The 21,306-nt window shown below is 37.2% G+C and overlaps 1 protein-coding gene across 1 annotated transcript in view; it reads left to right on the plus strand.

Annotated features, from left to right (window-relative positions):
• mfap5 (microfibril associated protein 5) overlaps positions 1 to 21,306 on the plus strand; it is a 49,315-nt gene that overhangs the window by 21,621 nt on the left and 6,388 nt on the right. Inside the window, exons 2-4 of the mRNA XM_039763836.1 lie at positions 3,041 to 3,126; positions 10,970 to 11,011; positions 12,141 to 12,188. Of these exons, the coding sequence (XP_039619770.1) occupies positions 3,084 to 3,126; positions 10,970 to 11,011; positions 12,141 to 12,188 (133 nt within the window). The 5' untranslated portion in view covers positions 3,041 to 3,083. The remainder of the gene's footprint in view (positions 1 to 3,040; positions 3,127 to 10,969; positions 11,012 to 12,140; positions 12,189 to 21,306) is intronic.

Here is a 21,306-nt window from a genome sequence, read left to right on the forward strand (position 1 = left end):
AGTGGTGTGAAAAACTATTTGCCCCTTCCTGATTTCTTATTCTTTTGCATGTTTGTCACACAAAATGTTTCTGATCATCAAACACATTTAACCATTAGTCAAATATAACACAAGTAAACACAAAATGCAGTTTTTAAATGATGGTTTTATTATTTAGGGAGAAAAAATCCAAACCTACATGGCCCTGTGTGAAAAGTAATTGCCCCTTGTTAAAAATAACCTAACTGTGGTGTATCACACCTGAGTTCAATTTCCGTAGCCACCCCAGGCCTGATTACTGCCACACCTGTTTCAATCAAGAAATCACTTAAATAGGAGCTGCCTGACACAGAGAAGTAGACCAAAAGCACCTCAAAAGCTAGACATCATGCCAAGATCCAAAGAAATTCAGGAACAAATGAGAACAGAAGTAATTGAGATCTATCAGTCTGGTAAAGGTTATAAAGCCATTTCTAAAGCTTTGGGACTCCAGCGAACCACAGTGAGAGCCATTATCCACAAATGGCAAAAACATAGAATAGTGGTGAACTTTCCCAGGAGTGGCCGGTCGACCAAAATTACCCCAAGAGCACAGAGACGACTCATCCGAGAGGTCACAAAAGACCCCAGGACAACGTCTAAAGAACTGCAGGCCTCACTTGCCTCAATTAAGGTCAGTGTTCACGACTCCACCATAAGAAAGAGACTGGGCAAAACAGCCTGCATTGGCAGATTTCAAGACGCAAACCACTGTTAAGCAAAAGAACATTAGGGCTCATCTCAGTTTTGCTAAGAAACATCTCAATGATTGCCAAGACTTTGGGAAAATACTTTGTGGACTGATGAGACAAAAGTTGAACTTTTTGGAAGGCAAATGTCCCGTTACATCTGGCGTAAAAGGAACACAGCACTTCAGAAAAAGAACATCATACCAACAGTAAAATATGGTGGTGGTAGTGTGATGGTCTGGGGTTGTTTTGCTGCTTCAGGACCTGGAAGGCTTGCTGTGATAGATGGAACCATGAATTCTATTGTCTACCAAAAAATCCTGAAGGAGAATGTCCGCCATCTGTTCGTCAACTCAAGCTGAAGCGATCTTGGGTGCTGCAACAGGACAATGACCCAAAACACACCAGCAAATCCACCTCTGAATGGCTGAAGAAAAACAAAATGAAGACTTTGGAGTGGCCTAGTCAAAGTCCTGACCTGAATCCAATTGAGATGCTATGGCATGACCTTAAAAAGGCGGTTCATGCTAGAAAACCCTCAAATAAAGCTGAATTACAATAATTCTGCAAAGATGAGCGGGCCAAAATTCCTCCAGAGTGCTGTAAAAGACTCATTGCAAGTTATCGCAAATGCTTGATTGCAGTTATTGCTGCTAAGGGTGGCCCAACCAGTTATTAGGTTCAGGGGGCAATTACTTTTTCACACAGGGCCATGTAGGTTTGGTTTTTTTCTCCCTAAATAATAAAAACATCATTTAAAAACTGCATTTTATGTTTACTTGTGTTATATTTGACTAATGGTTAAATGTGTTTGATGATCAGAAACATTTTGTGTGACAAACATGCAAAAGAATAAGAAATCAGGAAGGGGCAAATAGTTTCTCACACCACTGTATACTGTTACAGTATGATCATTCTTGGTCTGTTTCATTTTGTGCTTTCTGTCACTAGCTCCCGACACCACCATCTTACCAGAATGACTCTTGTCACTATGTGTTTTGAGAAATTACTTGGCTGTTAATGAGGTGCCAGGCATGAAGTGAACATTAAAAAATAAGAAAGAAGGCCAGTCTCAACACAGACATTTTGGAGAAGAAAAACATGCATAAGTGTCAGTGTGGGACTGGAAGTGCTATATAAGATTGTACTAACATAGGTAAAACAGAGTTGCAGCCTCTGGAGTGATGCAGTGCTACCTTTAGAGGAATGTCCAGCCCTCTAATCACAGTTAAGTTGAAAAAAGTAATACCATCTTGAACCATCTTTTCCCTCCAAGACAGCCAACAGATGCTAAACTGTCTTTAAGACTTGGCCCTATAAATTATGGATTGTAGCTCAAGGGTACACGCGTACTTGAGGTCTCCCTAGAGTGTGGGCTGGGATACGGCATTAAGACTAAAGAGTAAGTTCACTTAAGCAACATTATCTGTTTGAGTATCAAGTTTGGAGGTGAGCTGTGACAATTAAACAATTAGGAGTAAGTCAGTAGCCAGAAGTGGACATGCCACTTCATGGGACAGTCCAGGGTTCAATGCCTGTGCAGTCAGGCTCAAACAGGCAATAATTCTCTGTTTCTCAGTGTTTCTGTTTTTCCTTTTATCACTCCCTTATGTTTATTTCCAATATTACATATTGTTTAACAAACAATTTTACTGCTTTATTGCTTTTATCTCCTTCCAAGGATTTGAAGGTGCACTGAGAGTCCCCCCATTCCTATTTAGATATATTTTTGAAATGGTGCAGTTTTTGTTTAACTGTAATAAAATCTTCTCTGATCTCCATGTACAACTGCTGCTGTTATAAAGTCCAGGAAGGCTTGTGTGAATGCAGACTTTGTTTTTATGTTTTTATATTTCTGCTACTGTATACATGTGAATTTCCCCTTTTGATTTATAAAGTTTATCTAATCAAATCTAATCTAATCTAATCTAATCTAATAAACCATATGTAAATATAAAATATGTTTTACAGTCTTAATTCCCCAAGGCTTAAAGGAATACTACACCCAAAAATTATATTATTTTTATGTTACCCCATACACTTTGTAGTGATGGGCAAGACAAATTTTGAATCTTGTGAATAGAAAATTTACCTATAAAAATAAGTTTATAAAAATTATTTATAAAAAAAATAGTGCCCAGTGCTGTAGAATGGCATTAATGAAGACTCATGTGGGCTGAGTTTATCTTTGTTAATGGAATAGTGGATAGTAAGACATAAAGAACCATACAATTGGTGGTAGTGCAGCAAAAAAATGCATGTGGTATAAATTGTGGATTATTAGTATGATACTTAATGGCAGCTCTAGATTTAAAGACAATTTTATTTTTCAGATTGTCATCATTGGCTGCTACCTAATATTCTGTACTCGACAATATGAACATTTTTGAAGCTGCAGTATTTCTCTGTGGACTCCAAGGTAATTAACAATAAATAAATCTGTACTTATAATTATGCTTTCTGAAGTGTTGAAGATTTGGGAATATGTGTATTAATAAACTCTTATTGATTTCTAAGTCATGACTTTTGTATAGATATGCATGTAAATTTGTATGGAGTTATCTTGAAAGATTTTTTTGCAGATAAAGAGGGACTCTTAATGGATAGGCTTGGTGTTTTTCTAATCAGTTATTTCTAAACAAACTTGGTGTATACCAAGGTTATTATAGTTTTGCCTTTTTATATTAGTTTTTATTTCTATATTTTTTCTGACCTTACTTGGCAATTCAGTTTAGTTTTCCTTCATTGTGTATTTTTAGTTTTAGTTAAGTTTTTATTTTACAAAGACATTTCTATTTTATTTTTATATATATTAATTTCAGTTTTAGTTTTAGTAATTATAGATTGGTGAAAGAGCTACTATGGAGTTTAGTTTTTGTGTCACAATGAGACAGAACTGTACACTTAATGGGTTTGGATATAATATGAGTTTAATGTTAGTGGGTGCTTACTACACTACACAACACACTTTACTATTTGGTTTTGTTTTTGTCTGATAAAAACAAGCATAATCAAAACTAGGTACTGAATATGAACAATTTTACACAATCTTATCATTTTTTAAATATTTTCTATGTCATTTGAGCTGAACAAATCTGCGCTGACTGTTGGCACTTTTTTCTTTTCCTTTTATTGGCCAGAATGGGCCAATTTTGTAATGACCTTTAGGTGAATTTTAAGGAGTGAGGGTTTTTTACTCTAAATGTCTTCAACACACAACATATCCTGCTCCAACGACAATGTGCTTATAATGAATGCCTTCATCCATCTATTCATGATCCAACCCGCTATATCCTAACAAGAGGGTCACAGGGGTCTGCTGGAGCCAATCCCAGCCAACACAGGGTGCAAGGCAGAAAACAAACCCCAGGCAGGGTGCCAGCCCACCGCAGGAATGCCTTCAATATTGCATTCAAAAATCTCAAACACGGGGCTTTGTTATTTTCTACCAGCCATATTGATCTCAGGCATAAACAATTTATAGACAGAATTTTGCACCTGCAGGCCTGGAAAGATATAAAAAAATAAGAAAAGAGATTCTGCTGTGACTTGACAGGTGTGACCATGAAAATTACGGGGGTTAAGGAAGAACAAGGCTCTTAGGCTTGAATAAGTGTGCAGACCCCACCTAGCTGTATTGAGGGAAACAAAGAAAAACAAGCAGGTAGTTTGAAGGTTAGGGGCATTGAGACTTGAATAGCCCATCATAAGAACAGTAAACACTTAATGAGCAGAGCATGAGCAGGTAATAAGAGTATGGACAGGTACAAAATGACAGAGACAGCATCTGAAATTAAGAACAATTTATGCATTATCTAAACCTGCTTATCCAGAACAGGATCACAGTAGCCTACCTCAGCAGGTTTGGATGCAAAGCAGGAAAAATCCCTGGTATGCAATATGAATGATATGGCTGATGTTAAGAGCAAAAACAATATGATATATGAGTATAATTCTGCTACTGGGTTCTATTCACAATATCAGGTATTTTGAGCTATGAATATGAACTAAAAAAGATAAATTAATAATTATAGAATAAATACAAAAACAAATTAGTATGTTTAGCTTTTCACCACTTGGCAGACTTTCTTCCCCCACCTACCTTAAGTTCAGTAGAGACATTGCCAACTCAGGAATTTTACAAAGTTGTATCACTTTGTTGTTAAATGACATTTTTAAAGCAAAAGTGATTGGTCAGCAAAAATATGCTGATCTTGTATGATGACCTTGTCAGTCTCTCGATCAGTGCCAATTTTATTTTCAAAAAGGAATGGTCTCCCCTAGACTTTCTTGTGTACTCAGATATAGGGATGGATATTTGTGGAGTAAACCGCAAGACAATGATTATATTATGTACATTAAAGAACCATCAACAACAAACCAAATTAATAATATATTGAACAATCATTATAAAAGTAAAGTTGAATAAATCGGACTCTGCAGCTGCATAAATAAAAAAAAATCGAGTATGTGTTCAGGTAAAATACCACTTCCGGTTAATGGATTTGGCCGAAAAGTTAATACTGATCTACAGTTTAGTGTAACAACTACAAGCCAAATTTTATCCATCTATCTAGTTGTGTTTTTGAGATATCGTGTTTTTACACACACACACACACGCACATACATACACCCACACACACACACAGACATAATTCCAAAAAACAGTATTTTTGTACTCGAGGAGTTCTAAAACTGAACCTTACTCACTCGTGATTTTTATGTCCATACGGTAAAGTTTTTGTTGAGCAGCACATTCCAATTTCAGGCGTTTGAATTACATCTTGATATACAAGTGCAAACAAAGGCGGCACATAAATTTGCTTTGTATTCCATACACTTTACACGCATATTCAGCTCGCTCTGTCACCGCAAATGCTGTGTGAACAGCCGCCCTCCGTCACCAGCCGCCGTTCACTGGATGAATACGTGTGGGCAGATCGTGGTGGATGGCTTTCAGTTTTAGAGTTTAAATGTTATAAAGGTTAAAAACTAACAGCAAGAAAATTAATTCAAAAATGAAAACTAAAATTATGTTTAGCAAATTATTATTTTATTTCAGTTAGTCTTTCCACTACTTTAATAGTTTCGTTTAGTTTTAGTTTTTCATTTCAGTTTTGTTAATTATTTTATCTCAGTTTACAAAAATGTTTTTTTTAATAATAGTGTCAGTTTTGATTTTAGTTTTCGTTAACTATAATAACCTTGGTGTATACACATTTACCACATGAAATTGTGTTCTAAAGTTAAACTTTTTCTATAGATTTAAACAAACGCATAGCCATTTTATAATGGAGCCTATGGGGCATGGGATACTCAGAAAACAACAGGCTAAAAATTTACAGACTAATTTAATTTTACAAGCCAGGAAATTTGCTAAGCACCAATCTGCATCTTGAGATCACATACACATTGTGAAATAGCTTATTCATGTCTTTATAAACACAAAAAAATGCCAATATTAGGAGATTCAGTTATTATAAAAGAAGACAAGTTGTGCGCACTACATCTGTGCTTTTCATTCTCTGAAACATCCTTTCATCCCCAGAGGCTTTGAGGTTTTCTCTCAAGGGACAAAATCACACTAAACTGTTTGTCAATGAAATCTTTGAGAGTGGGGTATATGCCTTCCACCCAACAAAACAAAGCCTCCATCTATTCTTTACTTGATGTATCTCTAGTTTAATCAGAAACCATAGCATAAAAACTACCTTGAATGAGTAACAGAGCTTTTCTTGGAATGTCATGAGAAATCAGATAGATAAATTTGCTAATTATGTCATGAGGCATGTATTTCCTCTCTACCAACTAACATTTAATAACAAAGTAGTCCTTGGCCCACAATAGTAACTCATTTTAGGCTTATTTCTATCTATAGCAATACTTTGAACTTTTAGAAAACAAACTGATATTAACTTTTTCATTATCATCTATCGATTGAACTTCTGCTTTATGTTTTAAATGAGTATCTAATTGTGTTGCTATGCAAGGCTGCTGAGACACATACATTTAAAAGTGGGCAATGAAATCTATATGGTGTTTGCAAGAACATTTTTCCAATTTTGAAAACTGCCCGTTGCAAATACAGATTCTACTTTTTTAACTGTCTGATTAAAATGTAGATTTAGCGTTTTTGTTCATTCCTACATCCTTCAATATACAGAACCAACATTGTATAAAAAGAAGCTATAACTATGTTTCACACAGTGTTAGCCAGCTAAAGTGTATAAACCATTTGTGACAACCCAGTTCCTTTTACCTTATTTGTTTCTTTAAGAAGAGTATCTTGGTTGATGAAATGCAACATTCTTGAAAACAATTTATCTGGCCATGTGGATCTTAGGGGCAGAGAGGAGGGAAGGACTAATGGCAGTGGGAAAATGCACTGCATTCTCAGTTGTAGTAGGAACATAAAAATCTACATTAATGTTAACTTTACTGTCTTTGGTCTGTTTTGTTTTAAAAAAAATGGTAATTGGTTTCTGATTCTTCATCACATTTAACAAGATCAGATAATCTGGGTTATTTTTAGTTTCCTCCATATTTCTCTTATTAATCATGCACTCACCAAACTACAGAAAACACATGGCCACATACAGGAGTCAAAAGACATTTTCCTTTTCAAGGTTTTCAAAGTTTTTCTTACATGAAACACTTGGTATAGTGCAGTCTGTTCAGTTATAATGGAGTGATTGGCATGTATGCAGGATACAATGAAAATTCATATTTGCATGTTTGAAGAACAAGTGATATGTCACCATTCAATGCAATTCTTGCTTCACAGTTTTTGTAAAATATAATAACACAAAACAGAATACGTCAATAATAAGTTCTATAGTTCATGCCAACAATTATATCTTTTGCCTCGATAGGCATGTTTTGATTGGCAGTTAGTGCTCACAATTGACCTAGTCACATGAGCCTCAGTTACTTGAGATTATTTTAATTAGACAACTGCTGCCTTTTCCACTTTGCTGTTGTATTAGTTGTTACCCTCCTTTTTTCTCTGTAACTCTTTGGTCTTTTAACTGTCCTGAACATTGGATTTCACTGGTCTTGACTTCTGGTTTGTTGTTTTGAATTAGAACACTTTTATCTTCATAATTGCCTTAACTACAGTTTCTTTTTTATGTTTCCTTGCTCATTAAAATTTGAACTTACAATTTTGAATTTCTGGAAATTTGCTTTTGTTTGTATTTTAATATCTTTAATAAACCTAATTAAATACATTTTTGAGTGTGTAAAGTATTTTAATGGTGGCCCTGAAGATTAAAATACAAAAAATAAAAATGGTGCAAAAATGTAAATCCATGCATAAAACTTAAAAAAGTGCACTGAAAAATAGAACAGTGCAATATATCTCTCTATTATAATAAAAAAAATCCTGGGACCAGATGAGACTTTATAGCCTGAGACGAGATGTGACTTTTTCAGAGAGATACTTTCATGTCCCGCAAGACGAGACTTTGTGCCAAGAGATTTAACCACACTCAGGGCTGGAAATAAAAGACAAAGAGTAGATGACAAAGTAGAATATCGTAAAGAATTCAAAAATGTTGGCACGATACACATGCAGAGCAGGCTAGAGATAACGAAAGTATTAAAATTTGAAAGTCTCAAAAAAATGATAGTAAAGATCACATTAACGCAAACAAACGGAAATTATTACTCGATGAAATAATGGAACAGCGAAAACAGATCAAGTATATTGTTCAGATTTAGACTTTAAATCGGAAACTTGTAGATCGTCTAATTTGTGTTGCCATCAGGGAAAAGTAGTGTTTCTTCCCATTGAAGAGGCGTATCTGTGAGAATTAAAAGATTTGTTGTTTGGTGAAAGTAAAATGCACATACGCGAGCAGAAGAGATGTGAAGTGGCTGGCGTGTAGTGCTGGCCTTGGTAGTTGGCGAGTGAAACGAGCATGGGGCAAAGCCCCCTAGTATAGATGTACATATATATACAGTATGTATGTATATATACATATACAGTATATATATAAATTAAGTGCATAAAAATACATTTGCATATTTTATGTATAGATATACTAGGCTATTAGGCCTGATTCATACTACTTTCTTATTATTACTCTGTATTGGTGTTATGGTGAATACATTTTTCATGTGTCAAGGCAATTAAATTGGGTTTGGGTGTGTTGGGTGTCCAGATTTATTGGTAGTCTATCATCTAGTAACTATGCAAAATCTGGTCCAGATCAGTCAAAGGGATTAGAATTGCATAGGAAACATAGAGACAGATATACAGTCATTCTATTTTATGTATATAGATATACTGTACATGTCTCTGTTGTGAACGCTGGCCCCGGCACAGACAGGCGGACAACATATTTTGCACCCACACACTGTTTATTTACAATACTATTTACAGTTTTGCTCACGTGCACCCCCAGTGCCTTCTTGCACCGATTTCCCCAATGTCCAGGCCCACAGTCTCTTGTGCCTTCCTGGCCGCCTCCTGTCCTCTCTCAAGCTTCGCCAACACTGCCTCCCGACATCCACCACCGACTGGAGGGAGGCGGCCCCTTTGCTTCCCGGCACTTAGCGGTGGCCACACCCCTGTGTGGCAGAAGTGCCGGCTGCGCACTCGGAAGCCGTCCGTGTCTCCCCGGTCGTCTTCCCCCCGGCACTTCCTGGTGTGGCGGAAGTGCCGGGCTCCCGGGATAAACAGGCACTGGGGCGCTGCCTGGCGGTGGCCACGGGTCCCTACAGGGCTGGGCTTCAAAGCCCCCTACCCGAGGCCCCCTGCATAACCAGGACGGACGCCCCCACTTGGTCTGGAGGAGGCACTCGCCCTCCTCTGGTCCTCCAAAGCGTCCCGGCCGGGCTCCAGCCCCAGCCGAGGACCGTACGGGATAAACCGGCATCGGGGCGCCGCCTGGCGGTGACCACGGGCCCCTACAGGGCTGGACTTCCAAGCCCTCCACCCATGGTCCCCAACAAAACCAGGACGGACGCCCCCTCGCGGTCTGGAGGAGGCACAAGCCCTCCTCACGTCCTCCTGGGCGTCCCGGCCGGGGACCACACTGTATAATATGTCCTTATGATGCATGTAATTTTCAGCAACCTCATCAGTGAAGTGTGAACCAGCTCAAACAATGGATTTTAAAGTAATTGTTTCTAAATTTTCAAAGATGAAGTCCAGAAAAATGTAGTTTTGAATGTCATTGATTTGTATTTTTATATTTTCAAAGAATTTTAATCAAACATATTATAATTTATTTTTTAAAACCTGTATTCTCTTTGTAAATGTAAACTACCATTAAGCCATTACTATGTTACATCGTTATATTTATATATTATTTTAATTTTGTTTACACTTTTTGTAAATAACATATGCACAACTCCAAAATGCTTACATTATTTTACCTTGTATCTTTAGTAAACTGATTCTAATTGAGTTTTCTTTTGGCATCATATACCAAGAATTGAAAAATTCATTTAAACACATATATGGTATAGTCCACATAAAATTCATGCATAATTGTCATCATATAAACCAATTCATAGTACATTTAAACTACCAGGTTACAAGCAAAATTTAGGTTATACAGTATCAAAGGGCAAAATAGCAGTAACTCTTCATTTATGAAACTCGTATTTCATACAATTGGCTACGTCATTCACAGCTTTGCCTAGGGCAGCAAAAATGCTAGCGCTCCCCCCTATACAGGGTCTGCTTTACAGCTGCTATTTTCTAGGAAACTCATGCAGCAACAGTGGAATGGAGACGACAGTCACTCCAGCCTGGGGGAATCGCTCCTGCTGCTGCTCTTGCTGCTGCATGCACAAAGCCAGGGTGCTCAGCTGATTTCCCAGCCCAGTGACTTTATGCAGAATTAATTAACTTGTCTTTTCTATTTTGTCATTGATGTTTATTTCACATAATTAGATTTTTAATGTTAATTGTGCACACAAAAGTTTTGATGTTCATTTCACGCATACATTTTTAGATAATTTAATAAACTATTTTTATTTTACGCTCTAATTTGTATTTTAATGTAGTGACTTTTTGTCATTTTTTGCACTCATGCTTTATTTCACACATTTTGTGAAATAATAATAATAATTTTGTATTTGTTTTTTAATATTACCTTTTTCATGGTGTGCACTTTTTTAAAATGCTTTGTTAATTTTATGCAATCATTTTTGTGTTCATGTATTGAAATAATTAGGTTTAGAAAATGAAGGAAATTTAATATGACTAATACAAATTAATTTAAATATCATTAATGTCTTTTTTCCAGCATTCCTGTCAGGAGTAGTTACAGCTCAAGAAACCTATACAGGTATTTTTCTTTCCTTCTCTCTTGAAATGAACAATAATTTATTTAAATCTAAATATAGTTAATAGTCTTACATTTCAAGAAAACTGCAGAATGAAACCACTCAAAACATGAAAAGGTATTTTACACATAGCACAAAGAAAGGATAAATCAAAGAAGGAAACAAAACAATAAACAAAAACAATTTTAAAAACTGCATTCCCATTAAACCTACCTGCCTAGGTTGCTTTCACCTTCATTTGTCCATTTTCCAAGGACCCAAAAGCACACTACACTCTCACCTCCGATGTGTCTCTGTTTCCGTTGGTCTTTGCCATGGCTCACCTATCACACTCCACTGTCACAGAACGCCCTTTAACCCACAGGTGAGGATCATGCCTGGGCTTGGCCAAGTCCTGCACATATCTCCAGAGTCAGAGACAGACTGCTATGGTTATAAAGCAAACAGATTAGCTCTCCATTTAGTAATCCTTGCTATCCTTGCCACAGAGCATTGACTTGCCCTTAAGGGGCTTGACTTTCCATGCAAGTTTTGCAATGAAGTGAGATGGCAATGCTCATTTAATGCCTCACAAAAATATGGTAACATGATTAGTCCATGCAAGTATGATTTCATTCCATATATGAGACAATAATGGTCCTATAAGCCACCTTCCCTCACATTAATGCAGAACAATGTCAGCTCTTCCAAATGGAATCTCTCTGCTGTCAGACATTATCCAGTGGAGCTAAAGTAACCTTCTAGTTTTTTTTTTACATTTGGTCTTGACCTACATCTCTAGCTTTGATCTTTATTGTATACAATCTTTTTATTGCATTAGAGAGTTTTTGGAACCAAGATTTTTCGTGTTTAATTTGGAATTCCCTTTACTGCGTTAGAAATTGGTGCTGGAGTTTGGCAATCCAAACACAAAACACTCAGTTTGTCTTAGTAAAAGGGCAGGTGCATACATATATATTTAATTGCATACCGGTACAACTGAGATATTCCAAAAGGTAAGATGCTTGAACCATCAATGCCTGAGTTAATGCCTTTGTATACATACCTAAATTGTGTTTATTTCAACCTGAAAGTTGTATTCACATTAATTTGTGAATTAATTTTCATTTCTTGTGGACTTCTTTTTTTCAGGACCTACAGATATTTTACCAGCTACAGCAGAGGACCAGCTCTCTCCAGGTCTGTGAAATAATTTTATAAATTAATATCAGCTTTCAAAAAGCTTTTATTGTAGTTGTAACTATTACAGAACCTAGAGTAACTCCCTCATTCCTGACCCTTTAAATACAAAGACTGGGAAAAGGACTCAGAAATACTGAGGAGCCATTGACAGTGCCAAGATTTATATGGCAAAACTATAGTAAGAAAAGGTTCAAAGTACATCAAGTAAATAAACTACAGAAAAGGGCAAAAACAGATATCTCTGGCCAGAGTTCATTGAACTTAGAGTATGAAGCATAGGAAAGGCAATTCAGAGAAAGTGAAAGATAGAAACAGCAGGTATTCATAAGCAAAAAAAAGTGTTCCATAGCTAGATTGGGTTCCTAACAACGTTTAAGGATGGTATCAGAGGAAGCTCTCTTACACTTTATGACATTTTATTGGCTGAAATATTAACGCATTTATGCACAAATTTGTAATGGTAATTCTGGTAACAGTATAATATTTCTATAGATTTAGACTCCTCCAGCAATCAAAGGTTCCTTAAGCCCTAATGAAATTTCATGTTATGGTTGGATATTGCTCCATTTATGTAACATGTGCTGGCCTGGGAACAAGGCTGTCGTGGCACTGCACACAGTGATTAGCAACAGCCTGTGCTGCAATGTAGTTGGCAAGTCTGGCCCAGAAGGTTTTTTTCTCTGCATGCCATTTGTTAACTCTATCTCTCTCACTCTGGATTTGTTTTACTCTTTTTCTATTCAATACTCATTTTTATTTAATCAGAGTTATAATTATACAAGGCTGCAGATGAAGTGTGATCCCATACTGACATTTGTAGTTTCTATTTAAGAAACAGAACATAATGACAAAAGACACTGTAATCAAATTAAAAGAATGTGGAAAATGCAATAATACAGTATATTACAAAGACAATCCAGAAAACTCAGTTCTCAACCCTCTTTTGACTGAGCGCAATATGACATAAAAGCACCATCTAAAATAATTGTTTCTACTATATATATATATATATATATATATATATATATATATATATATATACAAACCGGATTCCAAAAAAGTTTGGGACACTAAACAAATTGTTAATAAAAACTGAATGCAATGATGTGGAGATGGCAAATGTCAATATTTTATTTGTAATAGAACGTAGATGACAGATCAAACGTTTAATCCGAGTAAATGTATCATTTTAAAGGAAAAATATGTTGATTCAAAATTTCACGGTGTCAACAAATCCCAAAAAGTTGGGACAAGTAGCAATAAGAGGCTGGAAAAAGTAAATTTTAGCATAACGAAGAGCTGGAAGACCAATTAACACTAATTAGGTCAATTGGCAACATGATTGGGTATAAAAGAGCTTCTCAGAGTGGCAGTGTCTCTCAGAAGCCAAGATGGGTAGAGGATCACCAATTCCCACAATGTTGCAGAAAGATAGTGGAGCAATATCAGAAAGGTGTTACCCAGCGAAAAATTGCAAAGACTTTGCATCTATCATCATCAACTGTGCATAACATCATCCAAGATTCAGAGAATCTGGAACAATCTCTGTGCGTAAGGGTCAAGGCCGTAAAACCATACTGGATGCCCGTGATCTCCGGCCCTTAAACGACACTGCACCACAAACAGGAATGCTACTGTAAAGGAAATCACAGAATGGGCTCAGGAATACTTCCAGAAACCATTGTCAGTGAACACAATCCACCGTGCCATCCGCCGCTGCCAGCTGAAACTCTACAGTGCAAAGAAGAAGCCATTTCTAAGCAAGATCCACAAGCTCAGGCGTTGTCACTGGGCCAGGGATCATTTAAAATGGAGTGTGGCAAAATGGAAGACTGTTCTGTGGTCAGACGAGTCACGATTCAAGTTCTTTTGGAAATCTGGGACGCCATGTCATCCGGACCAAAGAGGACAAGGACAACCCAAGTTGTTATCAACGCTCAGTTCAGAAGCCTGCATCTCTGATGGTATGGGGTTGCATGAGTGCGTGTGGCATGGGCAGCTTGCATGTCTGGAAAGGCACCATCAATGCAGAAAAATATATTCAGGTTCTAGAACAACATATGCTCCCATCCAGACGTCATCTCTTTCAGAGAAGACCCTGCATTTTTCAACAAGATAATGCCAGACCACATTCTGCATCAATCACAACATCATGGCTGCGTAGGAGAAGGATCCGGTACTGAAATGGCCAGTCTGCAGTCCAGATCTTTCACCTATAGAGAACATTTGGTGCATCATAAAGAGGAAGGTGCGACAAAGAAGGCCCAAGACGATTGAACAGTTAGAGGCCTGTATTAGACAAGAATGGGAGAGCATTCCTATTTCTAAACTTGAGAAACTGGTCTCCTCGGTCCCCAGACGTCTGTTGAGTGTTGTAAGAAGAAGGGGAGATGCCACACAGTGGTGAAAATGGCCTTGTCCCAACTTTTTGGGATTTGTTGACACCATGAAATTCTGAATCAACATATTTTTCCCTTAAAATGATACATTTTCTCAGTTTAAACTTTTGTTCCGTGATTTATGTTCTATTCTGAATAAAATATTAGAAGTTGGCACCTCCACATCATTGCATTCAGTTTTTATTCACGATTTGTATAGTGTCCCAACTTTTTTGTAATCCGGTTTGTATATATATATATATTTATATTGTGGTCCCCGGCCGGGACACCCAGGAGGACCAGAGGAGGGCTTGTGCCTCCTCCAGACCGCAAGGGGGCGTCCGTCCTGGTTAGGTTGGGGGCCACGGATAGAGGGCTTGGAAGCCCAACCCTGTAGGGGCCCGTGGCCACCGGCAGGCGGTGCCCAGGTGCCTGAGGAACCCTGGAGCCCAGCACTTCCGCCACACCAGGAAGTGCTGGGGGGAAGACGACCGGGGACACCCGGACAGCTTCCGGATGCTCAGCCGGCACTTCCGCCACACTGGGGTGTGGCTAGGACTGATTGCTGGGAAGCAGCTGGAGCCCATCCGGGTTCCTATAAAAGGGGCCACCTCCCTCCAGTCAGCGGTGGATGTCGGGCGGTAGTGGACAGAGGAGAAAGGCACAAAGGACTGTGAGCCTGGACTTTGGGGGATCGGTGCTGGAAGCACTGGGGTTTTGTGAGCACGTGACTTTTGTAAATAGTTGTACAATAAACGGTGTGTTGGGTGAAAATATGATGTCCATCTGTCTGTGTCCGGGTCAAAGTTCACAATATATATATATATAGAAATGCCTGCCCATCATAAAGGATCATCAGCCTGGATGGATGGGCATCCCAGGAGGAAGGATTTTGTGTGTGTACAGCAGTGTGTGACACCATTCCTCAAACATTCCTTCTATTTGGATACCCACCAGGTTTCATGAGAATTATAATTCTGGAAGGCAGCCTTGCTGGGGTCCATGAGTGCCAACTTGTGAAATGTAAAAAAATTCTAAAATGGAATAATTAAAGATAATTAAATGAATAGGTAATTAATTAAGGTATATTCAGAAATTATAGGTAAGTTTGTGCTTGTGCTTGAAGTTCAGCCTCGCCATATTTAGTCTATTATGGTATGACCTTTGTTTCAATTGAAAGACTTCTGATTAGCTTCAAAAGATGTGTTTCTCTGACAACATCTTTTCTGAGGTGTTTTGAACTTTAAGTCATGATTTTGTTTTACTTACTGCTTCGGGCTTGTGTAATTTTTTTAGAATTCTTATTTCATAGATCTCTATGAACAGACTACTGCTCTGTCCAAACTATTTTTATTGATTTGTTCATAAAAGACTAGTCTAGGAAATATATTGTTGTCTTCAGTTCACTTTTTTGGAAAGATTAAATTGATTGTAAGAAAAATTCAGACCAAAAAATGTGTGATCCCAGAATAGCAGCAGATTATTTCCACGGCTGTCCAGCCAACAAAAATAAGCACTCTCTAGTTAAACGTTTCTGAACTAACAACCAAATAGGAACATTTAATGGGCGAGTTAAGTGTGCTAAAACAGAGTATATATTGTGGATCTTTTGCAGCAACACTCGAATAGTTGTGGTTTGTTTTCGAATCGGTGTAGGCTTCTTCCTGATAAACATCTGAGCGTTTTTTATTCATAGAAGTCCAAAATTGCCTTCATTATTTCACTTTTTGCTGGAAATGTCCCTGAAAACATAGATAATGGAAATTCCTGCTGCAGTGATTTAAACAAGCAAATGTAGAATGTACCAAAATCCTCAATCCCAGTAGAATCTAAAGATCTCAACACTATAGAGAAACTAATAAGCTTATCTACACATGAGGTTTTTGAGGTGAGTGGGTATTTCTATCCTCAGTAACCCAACTCATTTTTATTCCTTGCTGCCTAGAAGAAAGATTGAATACTGTGGCTATGATTGATTCAGAAGCAGCTGATGCTTCTATCAGTTTTATATTAAAAGAGATATATCCTGTTTCACTCAAGTAATTTTTGATCATCTTTGGTTTTAAAACGCATAATCCTTCATTTAAATAAGGAATGTGAGAATGAATTTCTTGGGGAATTAATTATATACAACAGCAGCAACATTTATGTGTATATGAAAGTCGCTCAAAGTGCTTTACGTTACTAATTTATTAGTTACAAAAGGAAAGTAAAAATTAAACAATAGTTACTGTATTTATAACAGTAGAGAGTCTTAAAGTCCTGCTTAATTAGAAATATGGTTAAATGACCGGGGGGAACGAAAAATAAAAACTCCAGTTGGCGGGATGTTGGATAAAACAAACCTGTGGGGTTTCAAGTCCAAAAGACACCCAGCCCCATCTGGGCATTCTATTGTTCATCAGTGTGTCACTATTAACACAATACTCTTGTGAAGCTCTTTTCATCTTCCCTGGATCTGCAGCATACTTAGGACGGGCAACACTGGTGCATAATGTCAACACCATGTACTGGAAGAAGAAAAAAAAATAAAGCACACACACAAAAATGTGATTAGTCACTAGTCTATAAGACAGCCAATAGAATTACTTTTAATAAAAACAACCAGTTTGCTCCTGTCTTTAGTGTAAAGGAATACTAGGGATGCTAGTAATTTCTTAAGTGATCAGGTGGGTTTTTAGTGTTTTTTGAAGAGTTTATCTACTGTCTTAGCATAGTACTAACTTAGCGTATCTCTAATAGTAAAGTATTCCAGATTTTTGGCATGTAGAAACAGAAGCCAATGGAACAGTTCTTTTATGCTGAGCAAATCAGTATTAGAGGAGTTAAGATTACAATTAGGAATATATGGAGACCAATGGTCCAAAATATAAGAAAGCGCTAGATCGTTCAGATTGTTGTATACAATTAAGGTATTTTTAAAGCATTCCTAAGGACACAGGGTAATGATGCTAAGACTGGTGAGATATGCTGAGATTTTCTCTTTTTAGTTAAATTCTTTTCTGGTGCACTTTGGAAAAATTGCAGCCAACCTATTTCTTTTTTGTTATTATAATAGGTTTTCACTGCAATTATCCAGATGGCTAAAGATAAATGCATGTCTTCATTTATGAGCAGTGATATAAAGGATTTAACTCATGCAGTGTTTCTATAGTGAAAGAGTATGTGTAATATGTTTAATGTGCGATTTGAAGTTTAGCTCTGAATTTAAAATGAAGCCTAGATTCTTTACTTCTAGCCTTATTTGTATAACCAGCTGCCCTAGTTTAGTTCTAAAGTCCTCACTTTTTTGCTGCCAACAATTAAAATTACTGTTTTGTCCTTCTTAAGTTTAAGGAAATCATAACCCATCCATTTGATGGGTTAAAGGCCAGAAGTCCACGTGACTGTCATCATTAAGTCCTTCCATGACAACCCTGAATACAATGAGCACTGATCATTTATATTAGGTCTAGAGGGGGCTGGGCGGTCTCATGGCCTGGAACCCCTGCAGATTTTATTTTTTCTCCAGCCATCTGGAGTTTTTTGTGTTTTTTTTTTTGTCTTCCCTGGCCACCGGACCTTACTTTTATTCTATGTTATGTTAAGGGCGGCTGGGTCCCATGCCCAGCCGTGATGCTCCTTCTGTATATGTTCCGGGGGAGCAGCCAAGGGCTCTTCAGTACCTCCCCTGGAATGCTTGGTGGCAGCATCCCTGGTTGACGATGGAGCCTCAGTTTCCCAGAGGGTTCCATGGGAGATGGAGTTCTCCACAACTCTGTGGGGATCTGGGGTGCTGCATGGATCCCGGAGCCAACCTGGACACCTCTACAGCCCTGCCTGGAAGTGCAATTAGCAACAGGTGATCAAGCACCTGGAGCACTTCCGGGTGGGCTATAAAAAGGGCCAGCATCCACCACTCTGGAGTCAGAATCGGGAGGATAAGAGGACGAGGTTGCCAAGGATGGCGTGGTGGTGCTACAGGAAGGATTGGATTGTGTTGTGTTGTTGGTTTTAAGTGCTTTGGGACTGTGTTGTGGCTAGGGGGTTCACAGGGAAGACATGCCCTCCCGCTGAAGAAAAATAAAAGTCCTCTTGTGTTTTACACGTGCCTTAGTCTGAGTCTTTGGCGGATCGGGCGTCCCTTTTACAGTTAATTACTGTTCTCTTATTTTAATTCTAACTTTGTCTTTTTTTTCTCTTTCTTCATCATGTAAAGCAATTTGAGCTACATTATTTGTATGAAAATGTGCTATATAAATAAAGGTTGTTGTTGTTGTAAGACACTGAGTCAGAAGGTTTAAAGTTTCAGGGTCATTTAGTGCTATTGACAAACCAGTGTATTATCTTTATAGCTGTTATAATTAATTTTATGTTTTGAAATGGTCAGGCTTAAAGGAAGTATGTAGCCTGTGAATAATAAAGGTACCAAAGCAGATCACTGTGGCACCCCATACATAATACCACAGACCTCTGTTTTATGATGGATTCTTAGTTTAGAGAATTATTTGAGGATGGTACAGAAACTCCAAAACTGATGTTGCAGCTGTTATGTTATAATACTGCAATTACTCAGACACCTTTAGTAATGAAGAACTTTTAAATTACCTCTCATAATGATTATGCAATTGATTCATTACAAGAGAAAATCATATACATCATCAAATTTGGAAAACAAACCCATTAACAATATAAAAACCTCACCAATGGGGTTTATTAGTCTTTCTAATAGGCCTCTGGAAGCTGATTTGTTTGTAGAGATAAAGAATGTGTCTCCATGACTATATAATAATTATTGGGAGTTAAATAAAATTACTACTAATAAGCACAATAAAAACAGAGAATCCAATTCAACAGTTCATCATCAGGACATTATGAGATTGTTATATTTTAGTCAGTGTCCCTTCCTTGGCTCATGTGTGTTATTTATTTATTTATTTAATATCTTCATTATCTTTCACATTATATTATGAGTTTTGTTTTATACAATAATTTGATGTAATATTGTAATATTTATGAATGTCTTGTCACCAGTTAATAAAATTTACCAGTGCAGAAGATAATGCATTCGATTACCTTGCCTATGTGAGTCAAGTACAGTATTTACTGAACTTCATACTTCAGGACAACATTTAATCAAGTGCAAAGAGGTGGTGGAGCAACACCATGCAACAAGGAAACATTAAAAGCTAAGTGAATCTAGAAATTGGATGAAATGCCATTCTATAGGAAATAAGGTTGACTTTTTTCCAACTGGTGCATGGACCAATGTAAGGTAGCCCCAGCTAAGAGGAGGGTGCCACCAGGCAGATATCTATCATCAATAGTCTTACTTTCTGCCCAACTTAAACATCTTTCACAAGTCTCCTTTTATGGTCAGTAAATGTCTTGGCAGAGGCTCTAGCAGTTGTTTCTGTTGCACTGACCACTTGTTCTTCAGATTCCAAATGTGATCCAAAAGACATTGCATGGAAGAGATGTGAGAATTAAAATATTTTAAAATGTCTTCCTTAGTGTGAGGAGTCCCAGCATGACTGGATAATCATGAACCATGACCCCACTCTAAAACCTCACTTCTAATTTCTTCTAAGTTCTTCTGAGACAAAAAATAGTCTTGGGGGAGTTGCTGGAGAAACATCAGTGGCAGATTTAACTTTACTAATGTCTGATGGAGTGATTTAGTAGGATATAAGCAACAAAACTTTACACTTAAGTTATGAGGAATAAACTCTTAAAACAATTCCTGGGTGTGGAATGTATTTATGACTGCTTTGCCCACAACAATTCTTCCACAACATGAATGCCTTAGCAGCCTACTACATTTTAGGATTTGGGACCTTGTAAGTAGAGGTAACTCAAAATTATGTGAAGGGCAGCACAAAGAAATGCAAAAAATGTAGTTCCTTCTGTATGTAAAAGACCTACCTAAAGATGAGATTTTTTCCATTACCATCACCAGTGGGGTTGCCATCAATTGAATAGATTTTTATATTATTTTTGAATGGAAGAGGTGTATGCTTTAATAGTTTGATAAAACCTATACTGTTTACTTCAAATTCAGGTTCTGCTTTCATTATCACAAATCAGTTAAACAATTTCAAAATTATCTGGGCAACAACAGCAATAACAACATTTATTTATATAGCATGTTTTCAAATAAATGATGTAGCTGAAAGTGCTTTACAAGAAAGAAAAAAGAAAAGAATCTAAAATAAAATTAGGCAATACTAATTAACAAAGTATAAAGTACAGTATGCATGAACCTTACAAAACCAATACTTCTGTATAAAACAAATCTGATCAGAAGTTGTCTCTGACCTTTTTTGATCCTTTCAAAGTTAACAAACAGATTGTTAAAAACAGTCTTTTCCAACAATTATTTTTCTTCATCTATTGCCACTGCTAGCAGTATATGGAATGGTCATCCAGAGAGTACATTCCCCAAAACCTTGAATTTATGTCCAGTTGGTTTTTGCATACAATTTTTCACCCTTCAGACTGATTAATTAGGAGAAGGAGCATAACTTGCAAAGAAATGCCATGTCCTGTATAACACAAATCAATAATGATACTTTTTACATCATTTATTTTAAACAAATTAGATTCAATTTGCTTAACTGTCTGGTAAAATTGTAATTATTAACTCTAGTGAATAGAAAACTGCCATTAATAAAATAATAAAGACAGTAGGAGTAATTAGAAATCCTCCATTCTTTGTGGCATTCAGTACCATCATGGTAAATGTGAAAATCATAAAA

This window comes from Polypterus senegalus, chromosome 9 (assembly GCF_016835505.1).
Source record: "Polypterus senegalus isolate Bchr_013 chromosome 9, ASM1683550v1, whole genome shotgun sequence".
NCBI lineage: Eukaryota > Metazoa > Chordata > Cladistia > Polypteriformes > Polypteridae > Polypterus > Polypterus senegalus.